The following is a 19,895-nucleotide window of genomic DNA, read 5'->3' on the forward strand; positions in this document are numbered from 1 at the left end:
GAGGTACACCTTAAAATATTCGATCTGTTTTTAAATATCTAAATATCTAAACTTGAAATTGAAAAGTTTATTTTCATTAAATTTTCCAAAATCACTTTTAAAAATATTAATGTGATAAAAATTATTGCACTGTATGTATTATTATAATATTATTTATATTTGGTATTCGTAAAAGGAACAGCAATTCCTCATTTCCTCTTCAATATTTAATATCGTTATTCTTCGCACGAACTACAGTTTATTGTTGGAAGGGGCGAAGAAAAATAAAAATAATAACGAAAAACAAAGAGAGCGAAATTGAAAACAAACGGTGTGACCGTCAAAAATGGTATTTGATCGTGTTTAGCAAACATGTCGATTACGAGAAAAACTAAGATTATCCGATTTCAGCCTCTTTCTGTAATTCTCGAGAACCGATTGAAAACAAACAAACCACCGCCACTAGTTTGTGTACACCACGTTAACCTCCATACACCTTCCTACCACACGGCCATTCGTACAACCGCTTACCCTTCGCATTGGCTGTTGCATCGACATAAAGTCATATAATTCCCAATTGTATATAATGGTCTGTCCAAACGGAGGTTTTTTTCATGGTTGGGATTTGTTTCAGGCCACTAAAGTCCTGAAGTGTGTAAATATATACTAACAGGGAACGTGAAGGGATTGTTATTTCTATTCGGTTTACCATGCCCTAGCTGCGCTACTCTGCATCACCATAGCCTCCGGGAAATTCATGAAAATGAATCGTATTTTTCGCTGGCAGAAAAATAAAAACAAAATAATAAAAAGTAATCCCGTGGCCAACTAAAATCGGATTAAACTTTCGGAATATTTTTCACCTCACCGCGTTAATCGTGTTTTTATTATATAACGATTAAAACGAAGTCGAGTTAAATATTAATTGTATACCACAAAAATAACTTAGTTTTACGATTAGATACACGTTTAAACGTTTTATTGTATGTATTGTGAACATACTATTAATTAAATAGTAAAATTACGTTGGCATGTTATTATAGATATTAGATAGGTGATTTCGCTAAACCATTATCGTTTATTCGTTATTTTTTCTATCTTTTAAACTATAATAATTTAAAAAATTATCATTATCATTTCTATTTACAATATATTCAACATTAAACACTACTTATCTAAACTAGAACATAGGTGTATGTATTATAACGTAATTGTTATTATTTTAATTTTGGGCTATTGAATTTATTCTACGTATTTTTAAAATTTAAATTATCCATATTATAGACATTATATTATGGTAATATGAAAATTGTGATTCGTACACAATTCTACCAAACGCTTTGTTTTGTTGAATAGATAATAATTTTTTCAACATTTCAAAGGAACAAACAATTTATTTCTGCGCTTACAATTCTTATGGATCGGCAAAAAAGATTAGGTGGAACAAAAGATAGAAGAAAAAAACGATGCATTCGGGAATAATTCGACAGAATTGGCCTACAGCTAGAAAACCCAAACTTCTTATGCCTTTTTGTTAGTCATATACAATGCTACTACCAATGTTGTTAGAACAAACAATTTAGAAAAGAGGTGAAGGATAGGATTAAATTCAAAGAAGACCGAATTTTGGTTTTGTATAATAAACTGATACGTTTTTTTATATTTAACGAATAACACATTTCTCATACAAAAATATATTTTATTGCTTGGTTTGATATAATAATATACCGTTATCCATTTGGTAATTTACGACAAACGATAAATATCTTGTTGTGTTTTATTGATGTAATAATATATTATTTCGGGTGTCTCAAATTGTACGTTTTGTCTTCGAAAAAAAAGATTTTTTCTTTAGTGAACTCCAAATTATTTTTACATAAAATAAGAAAATACGAATAAAATATAATTGTATGACTTTGTTATACTTCTTTATTTTTATACTTTTCGTAGTTTCTTTAATAATTCAAATATTATATGACAATAATACTGAACGTATTTTGGTTGCATGTAATTCATGTAAATTAAAATTATAATACAATTAAAAATATAGGTATTTGTATACCTATATGTATAGCCAACGCCATAGAATTTGTCTGTTTTTATTTTGACAGATAAGAATATTCATCTTTAATTAAAACTTTAATGAAATATGACGACTTTAAAATTAATTGAATAAAATATTCACCATTATAATAAACGACACTTTTAAAAAAGGATTATTTTAATTCAGCAAGTCAAATAAACATTGTTAATTCGTTGTGCATCAAAGTTTATAAAATATTCAAATTAACTTAATGAATTGGAAATTATTTTTTCAAACGCATAGCTTGTTTCATTAATTAATTTTTAAATATTTATGTCTAGCCAACTTTAATTCTTAGAATGCATTATAATTTTTTAAATCAACAAATTATATCCTGTTACCATAAAGTATAAAGAAAATATTTTAAACTCAAATATCTCAATTTTATAAATGATCATTATAATTTATCAAACTAAGGCAGGATTGTGAGTCAGTAAAAAGTTCTAAATCAAGATTTTGTTTTAAAAGGCACTTACTGCACATAAATTAAATTAAAATGCACATCTTTAATGGTTGAAACTAATTTTAAGTTTTTAAAAGTTTAAGAAAAATTGAATATTTTAAGTCTATAAAAATCCTTTGACAAATTCAATTGATCTATAAATATAAAATAGAGCTATATAATTAGAAAAATATTTTTAATTGCTCGCAAAATGTTTTATTTGACAGAAATACAATGAATCTATACATTTTTTAATATCTACTTACTTGTATAGAAATTTTTTATTGACTCGGATATAATACTTCAACGAAACTGATTATGTTAAGTGCATAAATTAGCAATGCATATTCACAAATTTATGCATTAGAATATTATTTAAAAACAATATAGTATATTATAATAAATAATAATATAATATGTACAGAACAGTACCTATTGAGGCAATAATTAATAATAAACTACTATGAACTTCGAAATATTACAGTTTATTAATTTTTAATTTCATATTTTTGTACGCTAACACATAGTTGAAACTTATTAGTCAAAGTCTATTAAAGTTTTCTATATACAATTACTATGTACTTGTATGTATTTTGTTTATTATAGTTAGATTTAATTTATGGATGATCTAATATTTTACGATATTCTTTTAGTATATAAATATTATATTAAAAAAATAGTAATAATTTAAAAATTAGAATATTCAACATATCAGAGCAGTATATATACTTAAATAAAATAATATATAATTTAACCATTATATAATAAATATTTTAAACATCGTGTATTGATATGTTTTATGGTGATGTTGAATACGAGTACAAATGGATCATAAAAATATTTTTTCAACATTAAAAAATAAATACTTATAATTTAAATTAGCCTGTTTACGACTATTTAAAAAAAAATAGAACATTTCTAAACTAAATAATTTTTTTCGATATCATTTCAAATATTTTAATTATTATTTTTTTAATGTATTTGAAAATAATTTGATATATATTATTGTTGTTATTTATTATTATATTAATAGGTAATACAATTTCTAACTATAATATTACATGAATGAAATTGTATATTACTTGATAATTACCTTTTATTATTGTTTTACCTATAATATTAAAAAAAAAGTTATCTTAGTCTTAAAATTCACGTTATTACAGTTCCATTAAAGAAATAAAAAAAAAAAATAAAACATTCAAAAATTCAAAAACGTAAAGTAAATAGTGGAAAATGCTCAATTAGCATTTGTTATAAATAAACAGATATTGACCAAACAAACTTGATCCCAAAGTTCATTAAAAATATAATAGTAATTCTAAAAGTAGCTGTTGAATAAATTAAACACTATACATTATAATATAATATATTTACGTATGTAGACTACTTTAAATAATACATTAGGCACTACTGAAATTAAAAATAAATAGTTATTAATTTATCAATGTATTTTTTTTGCTATATATATTTATTATCTTCAAACATTCATACAGTATAACATACATGCATACGTCTATAGATTATAGTATTGACTATACTATATTAATACAAAAATAACAAACTTTCACAATAAAGCTTTATTTTTAATCTTATAGTGTAATATTATACTAACACAATGCAATTATCAATGTTTTATTTTTTAAATATATTAATTAATAATGAATAAATTAACCAATAGGTATTATAGTATTTAATATTAATTAGGTAATAACCATAATATTGTGGTTATATTTAATTAAATATTAAAACAATAATTGTGAAATTTATGAATCCGGTATTGATATTTAATTTTTTTTTTTGGTTGTTTTCTTTCCGACCCAGCTTAAGCTTTGACAAAATATCTTAGCTTGTCAGGTTTGCTCAGTCGTTAGTTTACGTATGGTTTAAGATCAACAATGACGTTAACAAATAAATCGAAATCATATTTTCTTGTCGTAACAAATTGGAAATGAAAATCGTTAAAGAACAAAATAAAAATAATATAATGTATACCATATTATAGCTTTAGATAAATTGTTAGCTTTACCTAAAGTAACTAAGTACAATATTTTATGTACTTTTTTTATCTTAAAATTATTTTAAAACAAAAATTTGAAAAAAGTTGAACAGTATGTACTGCTATTCTATATAGAAGATATCGAGTGTGTGTCAAAATAAAGAATATTTTAAATCTGAATTCAATAGTTATATCATTGATTATGAAAAAAAGTACATTTTGTGTTTTTTTTTTTTTTTTTTTAATATTTATGTAAGGTACTAAAGTAAAGTAATTTATTTTGTTATTAGCAATACAGTGGGATTTATAAATTTTTGTTGAAAACTTGTTATTTATAATTATTATTTTACGTATAAAATATAATAATATACATATGTCATAGATACTATATAAGTTGGATGTCCCTACTAATAAAATATTTGAACTGTAACAAAATAATGAATATCTTTTTTTGTGAATTTTACAAATTGTATTAAAGTTTATACTTAAAATTTTAATAATAACGATATATTTCAAATATTTTTACATATTTCTAAAAAAAACTTATGAAGGATCTTGAATTAATAGTTTAAGCTTTTAATCCAAGCAAATATTTTATTGATATTTTATAATATATATAAATAATTTGAAAATTTCTATTGTCTATAATTAGATCTAAAAGAGTAACATATTTTAAAAATAATATCATATACAGAAAATTATTATATAAATATTTAGTAAAAACTTCAAGTATTTACGATTATTCGGTCTTTACAATGAATAATAAAAATCGTTTGAGGATAATAAATTGTTTGTATTATGAAACATTTTTACAACTAGTTACCATGTATAGATAATAGATATACACACTGAAAAACATCACTGTAAAATTAATATATATTCACCATGACACTATTCCAATCAGAATCTAAAATAATATCATTAAAACTACAAAATATCTAATATTTTATGTATTACAAATAATTGTTTAATATTGCAATTGGTTTTATAACGAATGTTAAAACTATCGACCTACCTACTACTAATGCTTATGTTTTTAATAGGAACGTTTAGTTTTTTTATTGAATAACATTTTTCTTTCAAAAAACTTTATTAGAGAATTAAAAATAAAAGTTTATCTTCCTCCTTTATAGTAAATACAATTACACATTTAAATGCGTAATGTAGTTAATATTTTGTATATTTTGTGACTGTAAAATATTTTATAATAATTAATCATTAAGAAGGTATTTCTAGAAAAAAAAGAAATCTGTTTAATATTATTTTTTCATTGCTATTATAAGTTTCATTTTTCAATTTAATATAAGAATATCCCTAGAACAAAGTATATACAACGATATAAGTGACATACATACTCTAAAGTCTAAACTGTAACCCGCTCAACATTTTATGTATATACTTATGTGTACCTACACATAAGATAATCTTTGTAAATATCATATTTACGTAATATTAAATATTAATAATGATATACACGTACAGGATATAAAAAACAAAACAGAATTTGAAAACATGATTCCCTAATTGTTTAGCCTATTTTAAAATGTTCTCTATAAAAAAAAAATATAAACAAATATAAAAACATTGCATATTATATTATATTAATATTGATTTAAATGCTATAAGAGATTAATAAATATTGGATACGATGTTTTGTCGTTTTATTCAGTTAGAAATATATATTAAATACAAACACACGAAAAATGTTTATTTTTGATGTCATCGACAAGCTGGTATTAAATATTAAATATTAAGTATAATATTATAATATAGTTGTATATATAATACTTTTAGGTATTACTTCTGTTTTTACTCGTTTATTAACATAATACTTTTATATTCAAATTCAAGTTCTATAATATCGAAGTACTGTTGTAGGTTTTAATAAACTCTAGTAATATAACTGCGTTTTAAATATTTTAACTAGTTAAATTACAACTAATATCTTTGTTATTAATAAACAGGTAATAAACATGAATCCTATAGTGGAGCTCGAATTAATAAACAAAATTGATGTAATTTAATTTATTAATGCTATTTCTACTGTTAGAGTTGAATGTGCTTAATATATCAGACGCGTGAAATAATAATTCATGTGTATCAGATTTTTAGTTATACACTATTAAGTTTTATTACTTATCTTGATTAAATGTATATTTGAAATTATTTAAATATTTAGTATTATATATACGATCATTGTTTAGGTCAAAATAATTTCAATCGATAACAAATTGGGACTTTAATGTTTGATTTAATATAGAATACATAATATATATATATACGTAAAAAAAATGTATGTTGCTTAACTCATGTTTATAAAATGCATTTATAAAAATCATAATAATTAAAATTAAAATTTTATTTTTTTTTTACGATTGTATCTTGTGTAGAATAAATAAAAGTAGGTAACTCTATCTTATCATTAAAATTAACACGAAATTATAAAAAAAAATGTGTCTTTAAAACTCTACCTTTCTTTTTAATTATTTTAGATCTTAGCTGGTGTAATAATTAGGTACTTAAATAAAATAAACAAATACATAGAAAAATGAAGTACTATGTGAACATTTTATGTTAATGCACTAATAATATAAGTTAGCCGTTAAATAAATTATCTGTAACTTTTCAAACATTAATAATTACGAGTATTACAATTATGAATATTTAATAATTTATCATCTGCAGATAACAATATAGTGCACAATATGTGAATACTCGTTAAATTGTTCATATTATATCATTATTTTTATGAAGTCATTTATTAATAAAATTTATTATTGTTTAGATTTTCGATCGCTGTCATGCAGATATATACGGTATACTAGTGACTGGGATTTGGATTTAGCCAAAGAAGATATCGGTGTTGATTCGGACGTTTATTTCACACAATCGTTTGTTGCCAAAATGAGGTAAGTTTTATTAATTTTAAAAGTAATATAATTAACTTAGACTATAGTGATATTTGTTTGACGATGCATTTCTGTTAAATGACATAATTAATTACGCACTTGTTTATTTTTAAAATCTAATACTTTCATTGTTATGCATTTTTAATTTCAAAACGTTATCAATCTTTATTACTTTAATCAATAATATTAATTTTATTAAGTTTAAACTTAATTATACCAATTTCTAACATAAAATATTGACATTATATAGAAGCTATTGTACTGTGGATAGATCATAAATTAAAATTATCTAAATAAACTACATGTCGAGTTGATGGTAACTAATTTCTCACCGGATAATGGGTCACCTCCAACAACCACAAATCAACACTACGTCGGAGGTGGAGAGGAAACACAAATTTTATCACGTATCTAAACTTTCCCTCTTCCTTCTAGACCTTAGTGGATTTGGACCCAAGTTACAGTGTATCCTAAGCATAGATACAATCATCAAAGTTTCTCTATAAAGTGTGTCTATAGGAATTTCCTTGGTACTATAAACATTAGGACTGTGGTTAACTTCCAGAGCTTCACTGGATTTGGTTTTAAAGCTTTTGAACTATTGTAATTTTATTGAATACATTGACTTGAAATAAACAAAATACAATTTCTGAAATATTTTCACCATGTAAATGCGATAGAATTGAGGTTTTAAACCTGACTTTGAAATCGACATGGAGTTAAACAAGTATATATAATATATTCTGGTTCTTTTTTGTACTTTATTGAAACTCTAAACAATACTGGGAAACTATGAATATATATATATTATGATCGAAAGAACTTTTCTTACTAATTTTGAATTCAGCTTCAATATTTTATAAGTAATTTGTTTCTAACAGTACAACGCCATTGTTTTTAAGATACAATAATTTTAATGGTAATATATATATCGGGTTAAGTATAAAGTATTTTTCGAAAAAGAAAAAACATGTATCATAAAGTTAGAAGAAAACAACATACCTAATTGTTTGTTTTGTTAAGTATTTGTTATTGTAACATAAATTTACCATTAAACCTACCATTAAGTATACACATTATTTAATTTAATAATGTCATTTAATTTTAAATATAGCTTAAAATAGTTTTACTTGTTGTTATCCTGATGATTCTATTTATATTAATAAAAAAATCCTAATTTATTGTTGAAATAATCAGGAAAAACTAAATAAAAAGTAAAAAAAAACTGGAATTTTTTATAGAAAATCTATTTTTTACAGAAATGAACAACTGAGTAATCTTGATATTTTCATAAAACATTGATGTTAATATTATCTAGAAAATCCTTCTACTTATACATTTTATTTTAATATTAACTATTTTATTAAGATATTATAAAATAAAAATGCAACTTGTGTAAGTGTATAAGTAATATAAAAATAAATTACAAATAGCAATACTAATATAAAATAACAAACTCTTAAAAATATTTTCTTTGTTTTTGATCGTGTATAATGATAAATGTATATTTTATCATTGAATTAAAATTTAACACAACTATGACAGTGATCTACTGAATCACGAGATATACAAAACACCTATTATACAGCAAAACTTACAGACAAACTCCTCTTTGTTTTTATAAAATAGCTGTAGTATTATAATATGTTTGAATATCAAATAAAAAATAAAATAAATGATCTTTTATTATAATATAGAAAAATAGATTTATAACATAAAATCGAACCAAAAGTTTATCCAAACAGAATCATATATTTCATATATTACGTTTCCACTACAAAGCTATTATTTCCATGTTATAATTTATATATTGTTTTTCACTAATATCTAATAACGACTACAAGGATTCTGTGTTCCCAGCATATATTTTCCAAATGAAAGAACAAACGATATTAATTTATATATTACGGTTGTACATTTGAAATCCATTACTTGTAATAAATAATCATTTTTGGCCATAATTATATTACGGGACTTGGTTTTATCTACTTTAATATAATAGTTATTCATGATTACGCTATTTATAACTAACTGATATCAAAATATATCTTATATATTTATAACTTTATATTCTGAGTAAAGCGCTAAATGTATTAGTTTTACAACGATGTGTTTTTTTTTTATTAATATTTTTATGAGTAAAGACATTTTCTATATGATTTAAATTTTATTGATTATTACCATTGTATATAAACAAACAAAGAAAAATTTAATTATTTTTTTGTAATTTAAAAAATATTTTTATTTTTAATTTGAAAATTTTCACAAATACACGATAATATTTTAACCATATTTGTATAGCCAATACTATACTAGATATCTACTAATGTAAAAATATGAAATAACTTTTTAAATATACTGTCTCAGCTAAAAATAATTTTCTGTATTCAATGATGTATAGCCGTATAGGTAACAATGAATTCAAATTGAAGATATCCATTACAATGACTGAGTGACCTACTCAATAAAAAGTTACACTCGATAACTTCTATATAGTAGAACGATTTCAGTGGTTTTTAAAAAAATATATTTATATTGTACAAGAACATCAAATTAACTATTATTATTTCATCACTAAAGTGAATTGTTCATATTTATTATTCTATTTATTATTATAATTATAACAATTTTAAATTGCAATAAACTCAAGAATTATAATATTCTTATAATCAAGATACAGCCTTTTATCATCAACTTTATAAATTGTTTTTAAAAAACAACTTTTGTACTTTTTTCCTATATAAATCTTAACCTATTATTTGACAAAAATGATAAAATGATAATTAATTATTAGTATTTCAACTTCTATAATTCATTGTCTAGGTTGAATTTTCTTATTTAAATTTTAAATTATTGAAAATTAATAAAAGATGATCTTGATATAATATGACGTGCAAATAATTGATTATTTTTTGCATATTTTAATTGTTGGTATATTTTGTTTATATTATCAGGTTAAAGCTTATAATAATCAAAACAATAAAAACACATTTTAAAATACAGTACTCGTATACACTTTAAATACGATATTTCTTATGAAAGCTAGTTCCAACATAGTTCTATATATATCTATAAGCTATAGTAGATTATTTGAAATAAATCGCTTAGAGAACAAAAAGAACTTGTAAGCAGATTTTGATTAAACAAACGTAACTGTTCCGACCGTACACGGGTACCTGCCGAAGTATATTGGATGGATGTTGTCTTATATGTTACTTGCTGTCGAATATATAGGAAATGTTTGTGGTGGAGATGGTGGTGGTGGTGGTGGTGGTGGTGGTGGTGGTGGTGGTGGTGGTGGTGGTGGTGATGGTGGCGATGGTGGTAGTAGTAGACAGTTGTAGTGGTAGTGTCGGTGGTGGAGGTAGCAGTATGATAGGAGTAGGAAATAGCGGTGGTGGTGGTTTACCCGTCTTGTGACTCGAACGTAAGAAAATGCACATCTGTAATTGGAAAATAACTCGATTTTTGTTCTACGACCAACCGCATACAATAATTCTCTTGGAGAATCCAATTTGATAGTTCACTGGGCCAACAGTAAGGGGCAGCCGTATTTCCATCGTGATTTTTTTTCTTAGGAATTTTTATTCGAAATCGTCATTATATTTATATTTTACCTCGCTTTTTCTTTTGATTTTTTTTCTCCATCTCTTTCGTCGTTCTGCCTATCCTTAACGCATCCCTTTAAGCGTAAGGTGTTTCGCTGAACAAAAGAGGTGGTTGCTTAAAATGCCGGACGCGCTTTGAAGGAAACAATGGTCTTGTCGCGACGGACGTCATTCTCCATTTGACGGGGTGTTTTCTTTAGAGTCTTGGAGAAATAAATACGATTAAATAATACAAGAGATATAATATTATTTAGTAAATTTCCGTGTAAAATGTAATAATAATAATATTAATATGATAAATATGATAAATTTAATTTCATAATGGACTGTAACAAACAATGCATACATATTTTAATATACATTATATGTTCAGCAGCACATAATCGTTAAAATATTATTATCACCCCTTTTTAAATTTATCCGACTTCTGCTAAAATGAGCTACTGTGATTTTGATTCATTACGTGTAATTTATTATAGACTACAGTCTCCTTCTTTCAGTATATACCGGAAGTATTATCTATGAGAAATCGTGCCGTTCGCTGCTTTTGTCATTGCTTTCAGCTAATTCAATTTAAAATGTAGTAAAATACTTATTCATGTATTGTTGACCGGTATTAACTTGAGAAACCTAAAATTAATGTCAGTTAATCAACTTTTTAAATCTATTTTTTTCTCAAATTTATAATTTACATTTAACTGATTTAAATTAAATTAAAATATGATATAGATAATATGAAATCGTGCAAGAAAATTTAATTATACTTATTTAGGCGTAAAAATGAATGCAACTAAAATAAACATTATTTCTAAGATTTAATTTTGAAATTTAGTTTCTCTAACATTTTTCAAATTAAAATATATTTATATGATTGAATTTATAAAATACTTAACTGTCAAAAAATTGTAATAAAAATAAAATCATTACAACTGTAATAATAAAATAATAACAAGTAGATAATCGCAAATCCTAACTTATTTAAATACTATATAGTATACTTAGCACTTATTGTTATGTGAATATATTATTTTGTAGAAGATTAAACTGATCTAATTTACCTTCGGTATTAACATTTTTAATTGAGCGTATAAATCTGTAAATTTGTTTTGTATTAAAATATGTAATCCACCATTTTGCAGTATTTATATATATATATATGTAAATCTTACTCGATTGGGAGGATTTGTGGTATTGTTAAGTCACAAATGGAAGATAAAGTTTCTGGCTATCACGCTAACGGTTTCAACATTAATATAGATAAGTTTTTGATCATCAACTTGGGTCCACTCAATGAATATTTATTATAGTAATTTAAATTTTGACCATCTATATTGTAATAATTTTCTATTCACCGAGATGTATCTACAGCTAATAATTTATTTTATTTTATTTTTTTATTTTTAGTTTAAGACGTTTAAGTAAAATTAATTATACCGTTGCAGTTGTGTACTTGTGTATGTATCGCGTGTACATAACTCATAGAGAGTATAATAATATGCATATTATATATATCGTCAATACGACTTTTTGACGACACGCGACTCGTCTCGGTTAATTACGATCGGTCGGAGATAAGCCACCGGGGACAAACACTGCGACAGAAATGGTGCAATGTTTTTGCTCATATATTATATATATATAATTTATACATATATTAACTTATATGGGTGAGAGAGAAAGAGAGGAGAGAGATTGATATTGAGATTTAATTTGGTACAACGCGTGTTTTGCAGCGGACACGATCGGCTCCACGATGGTAGGTGATGAGATGTAGGGGGTGTGTAATCGGATTGGTTTTGACGAGCATCATATACACACCCGCAACCTACTGTATACGAGGATTACTTAGGGCGTATATATCTACGCAACACTCGACACGTTCAAACAAGCGACGCACAATATATCATTATACATATATATATATATATATTATTATTATAACTGGCGGCGCTTCTGTTATTATATATATTGTACAACACCAAACACGTATCCTATCACATGTTGGCCGCGTGTGTGTAGTATTATATATTATATATTTCACATACTCGTGCACCCATAGGCGGACGGACGGACGATAACAATGTGTCAACAGTTCACGTGGATCGTCGAATAACATTAGACGCAGTCATGAGGTGTGCTGCGAGAACGGCTGCCGCGGGGAGGGTTGTATATTCCAATATACCTGCTTAGGATACAGACACGATAACATTACATATACACGTGCACGTATATGTGTATAGGTAATGGCGTGAGTGTATGTCATCGTTTTCCTGAGTACAATACCAATTTACACGAATTATGTCTGTACAGTATTCCTATCAAACAATCAAACATCTCCACCTGGCGTAATTGAGGCCACTTGTTTGTTGTCGTACACTTCACCCTCAAAACTTGTGCAACCATAATCATCAGTTGACGACAGTTATGACTCACAACCGCATTGCCTTTATTTCGATCGTCTCATTAACCCCCACCACTAATATCATTTTCGACAAAACGGAAAGTGTGCTCGCTACGAGGGTTAGTGATTAGGTATATTTCCATTTACAATATTATCGTGGTATAGAAGATCATCGTTGTTATTATGTTATAAGACGTACGAGATAGGTTTCGAAAAAAATTCACTATTATTGAAACTTGTGATTTACCGTGTTTTGTTTTCAAATTCACTAAACAGATCATTTACAAACTTCCAATCGACATATTTTAATATATACAAATACGCACAATACACGTTTCAATAAAACTTAACAAATTGTTAAATCCGTCTAAATAAAAAAAAGGAAAAGTTTTTTTAAATTAAATTTATTTTTATCACCCTCATTATTGTTTTCACAAAAATCTTATCAGCTTAATTAAAATAAAAAAAAAACAATATTACTAAATTTATAATTTTACCACAATTTGTTACACGGCGTCTTGGATAGGCAAAAGAAGTACATAAATAGTCTTCGATAATCGATATTATATTGTAAAAAATATCATTGATATTATTTATACTTAGTTAGTGGATAAAATACCGATTACAATGAAAAAATTGAAATATGTTTGTAAATTATTATTTATAATAATCATTATTCATATTTTCTAAACGTATACCTAAAACAAATCATAATATAAAATATTATTGAACCTATAATCGAAATGTTCTCTAACCTCAATTGTTAATATAATTTAGTGGTTATTTTTTGTGCAATGATATAAAATTATTTTTATTTATAATAATATAAAAATAAAATAATAAAATATTTACTAATTATTAATTTAATCTACTTAGTATCTAATTTAGTGATACAAAAATAAGTATAATTTAGTTTATTTTATTATTTTATGATTGCCAATATTGTATTTAATAATAAAATTATTCTAATTCAATTTTTTTAATTATACTATAAAAAATATTAAGTCCATGATCGAAGAAGATGTTATAATTTTTGGGCTACAGTTGTATGAAAATTATTGTTATTTATATTAATCTAAAAATGTTTTATACTGTCTTTTTTTTTTAATAATCTAAGTAAATAACAGATTAAATATTAGTTTTGTTAAATCACTTTTTAAAATCATTCTTAGGCCTCAATAGTCAATAGTGAAACAACACCTAGTATATACGTTTTAATAACTTAAAAACTATTTATTCAATTTTTAATTTATGAATTTAATCAATTTTTTTTTTATATATATACATTAGTTCATATATGATCATTATAAAATATAATATTTTAATTTTAGAAGCAAAAATATTAAAAGTTTTCACTACAGACAAATTATTATTAATAATTTCGAAATAGAATTTAATCAATTTGAGATACAAGTCTGCTCTCATATATTACACAGCAACTATACATTGGATTATACAACAGTAATTTCAACTGTATCCATGTGGATTACTTCTAAATGTCAACAATAGCAGTACTTCAGGCGATTTTTCGAGGGTTCAAACTATATATATGTGATGACATAATGAAATGTTTGGCCGTTACCAAGAGGATGCAGCTGTGATAACATTGTTATTATCTCTCGTTTATCAGAGATGTATAAATAATCCCTAACCCCATCAAAGGTAAACCCGTTTTTAATTATAAAACACGTATAATACACGTTTGTTTTTGTATTACCTATTTCTATGAACGGTGTTTGAATATGCTTTCCAGCGGTAAATATTAAATACGAGTCAAAATATTTTAAGCAGAAGAATATAATAATAATAATAAAACGCAATAATATTTTTTAGCAATGCATAATTATAAATATCTACCAGTGTTTAGAATTTTGATTAGTTTAGAATTTTTTTATTATACAATTTAACAATGAATTACTCACAGTTAATATATTTGATTACTGAATTTGGCTCGATGTTTTCCTTACTATTCGAATAAAATTTCAATACAATTGTATTCAATTGACAGTTGGCACGTGTCATTTTTAGTATAATAATAATAGTTGTAAAAATATTTGTTTGAACAATGAAAATATATAAAAAAAAAAATTCTTAGCTATTGCCGTTGTGGGTATTTTAGTTCTTTTGCGATAAATTTGCGAAACGGTAAAACTGGCTATCGAATAAAATCAACAATGAAATAGGCAAGGTACATACAGCATATGGATACTCCGATTTCTAGAACTTATTGCGCATTACAATGGAAACGAACTAGGATAAAATCTGTTCACGCTCAATTACGTGATTTGACCAACAACAAATGTCGTTATTCCGACTACACTGTTACAAAATTGATACTAAATTCTCTTTTACTTCTACAGCTTTATATTAAGATTGTGCTCAAACCGAGGAATCTATTAGTCTTACAATAATGTATATTTGCGTCTTATTTCTGTTTCAACTATACAATGGATTTTAAAGGTAGAACGAAAACTCCAAAATTGAGAGGTTAAACTATTATACCTATCTTAAGTTTGAAAACAAGATCTTGATAAATTGTTTTTTTTTTTTTTTTGTTATTATATTTCTTACAATTCTGAAATTTTAAATTTGTATTAATGCGTATTTAAAGATCAAATATTAATGTACATTATTTTATACACATGTATAACATATATGGTATGTATCAGTATCAGATAATATGAAATTGTGTAGATACGTAAAACATTATTTTATAATTTTATTTTGAAATATACAATATACTTGAAATATAATTTAAAATATATCCAATAAAATGAAAGAGTGTAAATAATGATATTTTTAGTTGATATAAGTATATTTTTATATTTTAATTAATGCTATAATTTTATGTTACTTTTTAAAGAATTTAATTTGGAAAAATGCGTCAATTCATTCAAAAATCTCCTAAAATATTATCCACTCAGTTCAGTGAATTAAATTTAAAACCACTTTTCATCCTTTGAAAAGATTTGACTGTAATATTTTATTCATTTTATTCCGATTTACGATTTTTTGCTGTTCAATTGTGTTACCTACTTTAATTTTTATTTATATTAAAGCGTTTGATTTATGAAAATAATTTGATGTTCTATAATAATATAATGCAAAAAAAAAATTTGCATTATCCTAAGAATTATTATTATTGTTTTGGTGGAATGGAATAATTTATTAATCAATAAAATAGAAGAGAAATCAAAAAAACATTATGCATACATTAAAAAACGCACTTTCAATTCAAACAAATTCTAAATACCTACACCATATCATTTTTTATGATAATATTACAAATATAACTTTGAGTATAAATCATAAAACTATTTCAGTATATGATCTCATCATTGTTATTATTATTGTACGTGTTAAAAATTATGGATTTTATTTAGTCATATAATATACTGTTTTATATATTTATAACTTAAACCATTTATTTATTTAATTTAGCTTAACAAACATAGTATAATAATCTTTAACTACACATAATATTATATTAATTTATCATATGACAAATATTGGAAACTGTGTTATACAATTTATACGAATTGACGAATAGTATTTGTAATAAATTATACAAAAATATAAATAGGTATACCTATTAACAAATTTCTATTCCATTCAATTCCATAACAATATTTATGCAGATTTAATCATTAATTTTAACTGTTATTCAATATAATGCACAACTAAATAATAAAGCAATACAACTAATGTAGTTTTCAATATTTTTGATAAAAAAAAAAAGATGCATACCACACAATACCCAATTTTAACTGTACGAAAGAAAAACTCATGGTTTATAGTCAACAATCTTTTTCAGTTTTAATAGGGTTTTAATAGGTAAAATATTTTATAATGGTCCATTATAATATGATGATATACATCGAGTTTGTAGAAACATTTATTTTTTAAGAAAAATAATATTAAGTATATTGGTATAAAATTGTTTAAAGTAATAATTTATAGATTTTAAACAGCATATGACTAAATTGAACTAATTTAATTTCACGAGTTAATACAATACTTTAGATTCTGAGTGTAGCAACGCTTATGTATTAGTTTTACAATGATATCTTTGTGGTTTTTATTTTGCATTTCTGATGAAAAATTTTATATTTTCAATCCATTGCATAAATTTAATTTTTGAAAAAAAAAAATGCATAACTGGTACTTTCAATGATAAAAAAGTAAAAATTCCTCAGTTTTATTTCTTTGACTACCTACCTTTTTATTAACATGTGGTGTTTAGATATGTATATCTAACTACAGTTTAGGTTCATAATATCGTATATTAGTTTTTATAATTCCTAACTTTATAACTATCTAATTAAACATATCTAAATTGTATGTATAATATTTTCTAAAATTTTAATTTAATATACATCGAATGTTTATCTATAATTAAAAAAGTTTTTTTTTCTTTGGAAAATTAAACTTTGTTATAAAAATGTGTGATGATTAAAAAAGTTAAGGTGTATTAAACAGCTATATTTTCCTTAATAAACAAAATAATAAAAATTGTTATTTTAAAAAAAAATACACATTAGTTACATTTTATAACTAAAAAAAGTTGTTAGTATTATACTATTATTACTATATTATAAAAACGTTGGTGTTTTTTTTATTCCTGAAGCATACATAAGTGGTATATATCATGATATATAAATGCATGAACTTAATGTTTTGTTTGTATTTCTCATTTCTCATTTTTTTTTTTTTTTTTTTTTTTTTCTGTAGTGACAATACTTAGGTTTGGGTTATAAAGAAGTACTGCAAAATAATTAACAATATTATTTAAACAACTGTTTTATATTTTATAACAACTAAATAATATAATAATAGTAGAAGGCTTAATAAAACAATGAATAATATCTTTAGATAGTGAACTAAACATATCGTTAAACAATAGATGTTAGTATACTATGTAGTATGGTTACCATAGGAACAAAATTTGTATTGGTTTTCATGATATATTATTATAATTATCCATTCTTATTGGTGAGATAAAAACGTATAAGTAATAAATATAATATTTATTGTACTGGTATTAAGTATTAAAGATTTAAGAATAATATTTTTGATGAGAATTTTTAATTGAATATCAATTATGTAAATTAATGTAACTGACAAAATACTCATTTTTTTTTTACTTCGTAAATAATTTATCAAAGTGAATTATCTATAAAATAAAAGTTTAAAATAAGTAAAATACAGTTACTCATGATAGTTTTAAAGCAGCATTTTAAATTTTAGGGATCATGTAGCATAGGTGCAATTTAAATGTTTTACTTTAAAGGCTGAACAATATTATTTATACCTAACAAAACTATGAAAGCTTATAGAGAACTATACAATCCCACACTACCCTCCTTACTTTTAACTTTTTTTTTAAATCTTATGATTTTTTCAGATTGCATTTTAATGATACATTGTCAATTCAGACTTATAATTTAAGAAGTGTAGCCGTGTAGGATTTATCACATCTACTAAATTAAATTAAAACACTTATTAATAAGGAACAATATGAAAAATTGATAGCTATAATAAAAATTCTTTATTATGCTAAATTAAATAAGCACTGATTTATTATATTGTATATTATCTATTAAGTTAATATTATATAATCAAATATAAATTATATATGTATATAATACATATATATTTTTAATCATAAATATGAATAACTAACAATATGTTTGTAGTTTACAGTTGTTTCTGTTGTAGCTGGATAGGATTTAAGATTTACGTGATCAGTTGATAAAAAAATCTCATACATTTCATAAAATATCAATATTATAATTTATATTTTGAATAATTGTTATTTTTTGTAAGTATTGTGGGAGGACTGACCCCCCTCCCACTAGCCACAAAAACTATTATTGTGCTTATTATAGTAGCTATTTACTAATGTTAACAAAGTTTGAAATAAAATTAGTTACTTCACTTTGGTCAAAAAATTTGGCCCCACAAGTACTGAAATAGAAACAAATATGATTTTTGAAATAAAATTAAAAGTTAATGAACTATAGATAAATAAACTCACACCAACACAAAAACACAAAATTAATAAAATACAAAAAAAAATTATGTTTGATAAATCAACATTTATTTTTCTTATAATTGATCATTGATATACTAATTCTAAATAAAACCAATACTTTTAAAATGAAATTAAAAAAGATTGTTAAAAAATAAAAAATAATAATACAAGTTAAACAATCTACCCTAATTGAAAGGTTTTGCTATGCTATATGGTATACGCAATATACATTATACGTATTATAATTATGTGTTATAATAACGATGGAATGTTACTATATATATTATAGTTATACGAGTTTGATATAAACTGGTAAATGAACAAATATGGAATTGTGTACAAATTCGTAAGATATATCATATTCGTAGAATCATGGTAGATAGAACTTTCAACTTCATGGAATAATTTAACCGAAATAGAGGTTAAGTAAAATCCGGTAGTAA

General features: G+C 24.0%; 1 protein-coding gene across 1 annotated transcript in view; it reads left to right on the forward strand.

Annotated features, from left to right (window-relative positions):
- Nucleotides 1-19,895, forward strand: part of LOC114132762 (uncharacterized) — a 176,228-nt gene that overhangs the window by 114,773 nt on the left and 41,560 nt on the right. The window contains exon 3 of the mRNA XM_050200427.1: nucleotides 7,286-7,409. Within this exon, the coding sequence (XP_050056384.1) occupies nucleotides 7,286-7,409 (124 nt within the window). The remainder of the gene's footprint in view (nucleotides 1-7,285; nucleotides 7,410-19,895) is intronic.

The sequence above is a fragment of the Aphis gossypii genome, chromosome 2 (genome assembly GCF_020184175.1).
Source record: "Aphis gossypii isolate Hap1 chromosome 2, ASM2018417v2, whole genome shotgun sequence".
Lineage (NCBI taxonomy): Eukaryota > Metazoa > Arthropoda > Insecta > Hemiptera > Aphididae > Aphis > Aphis gossypii.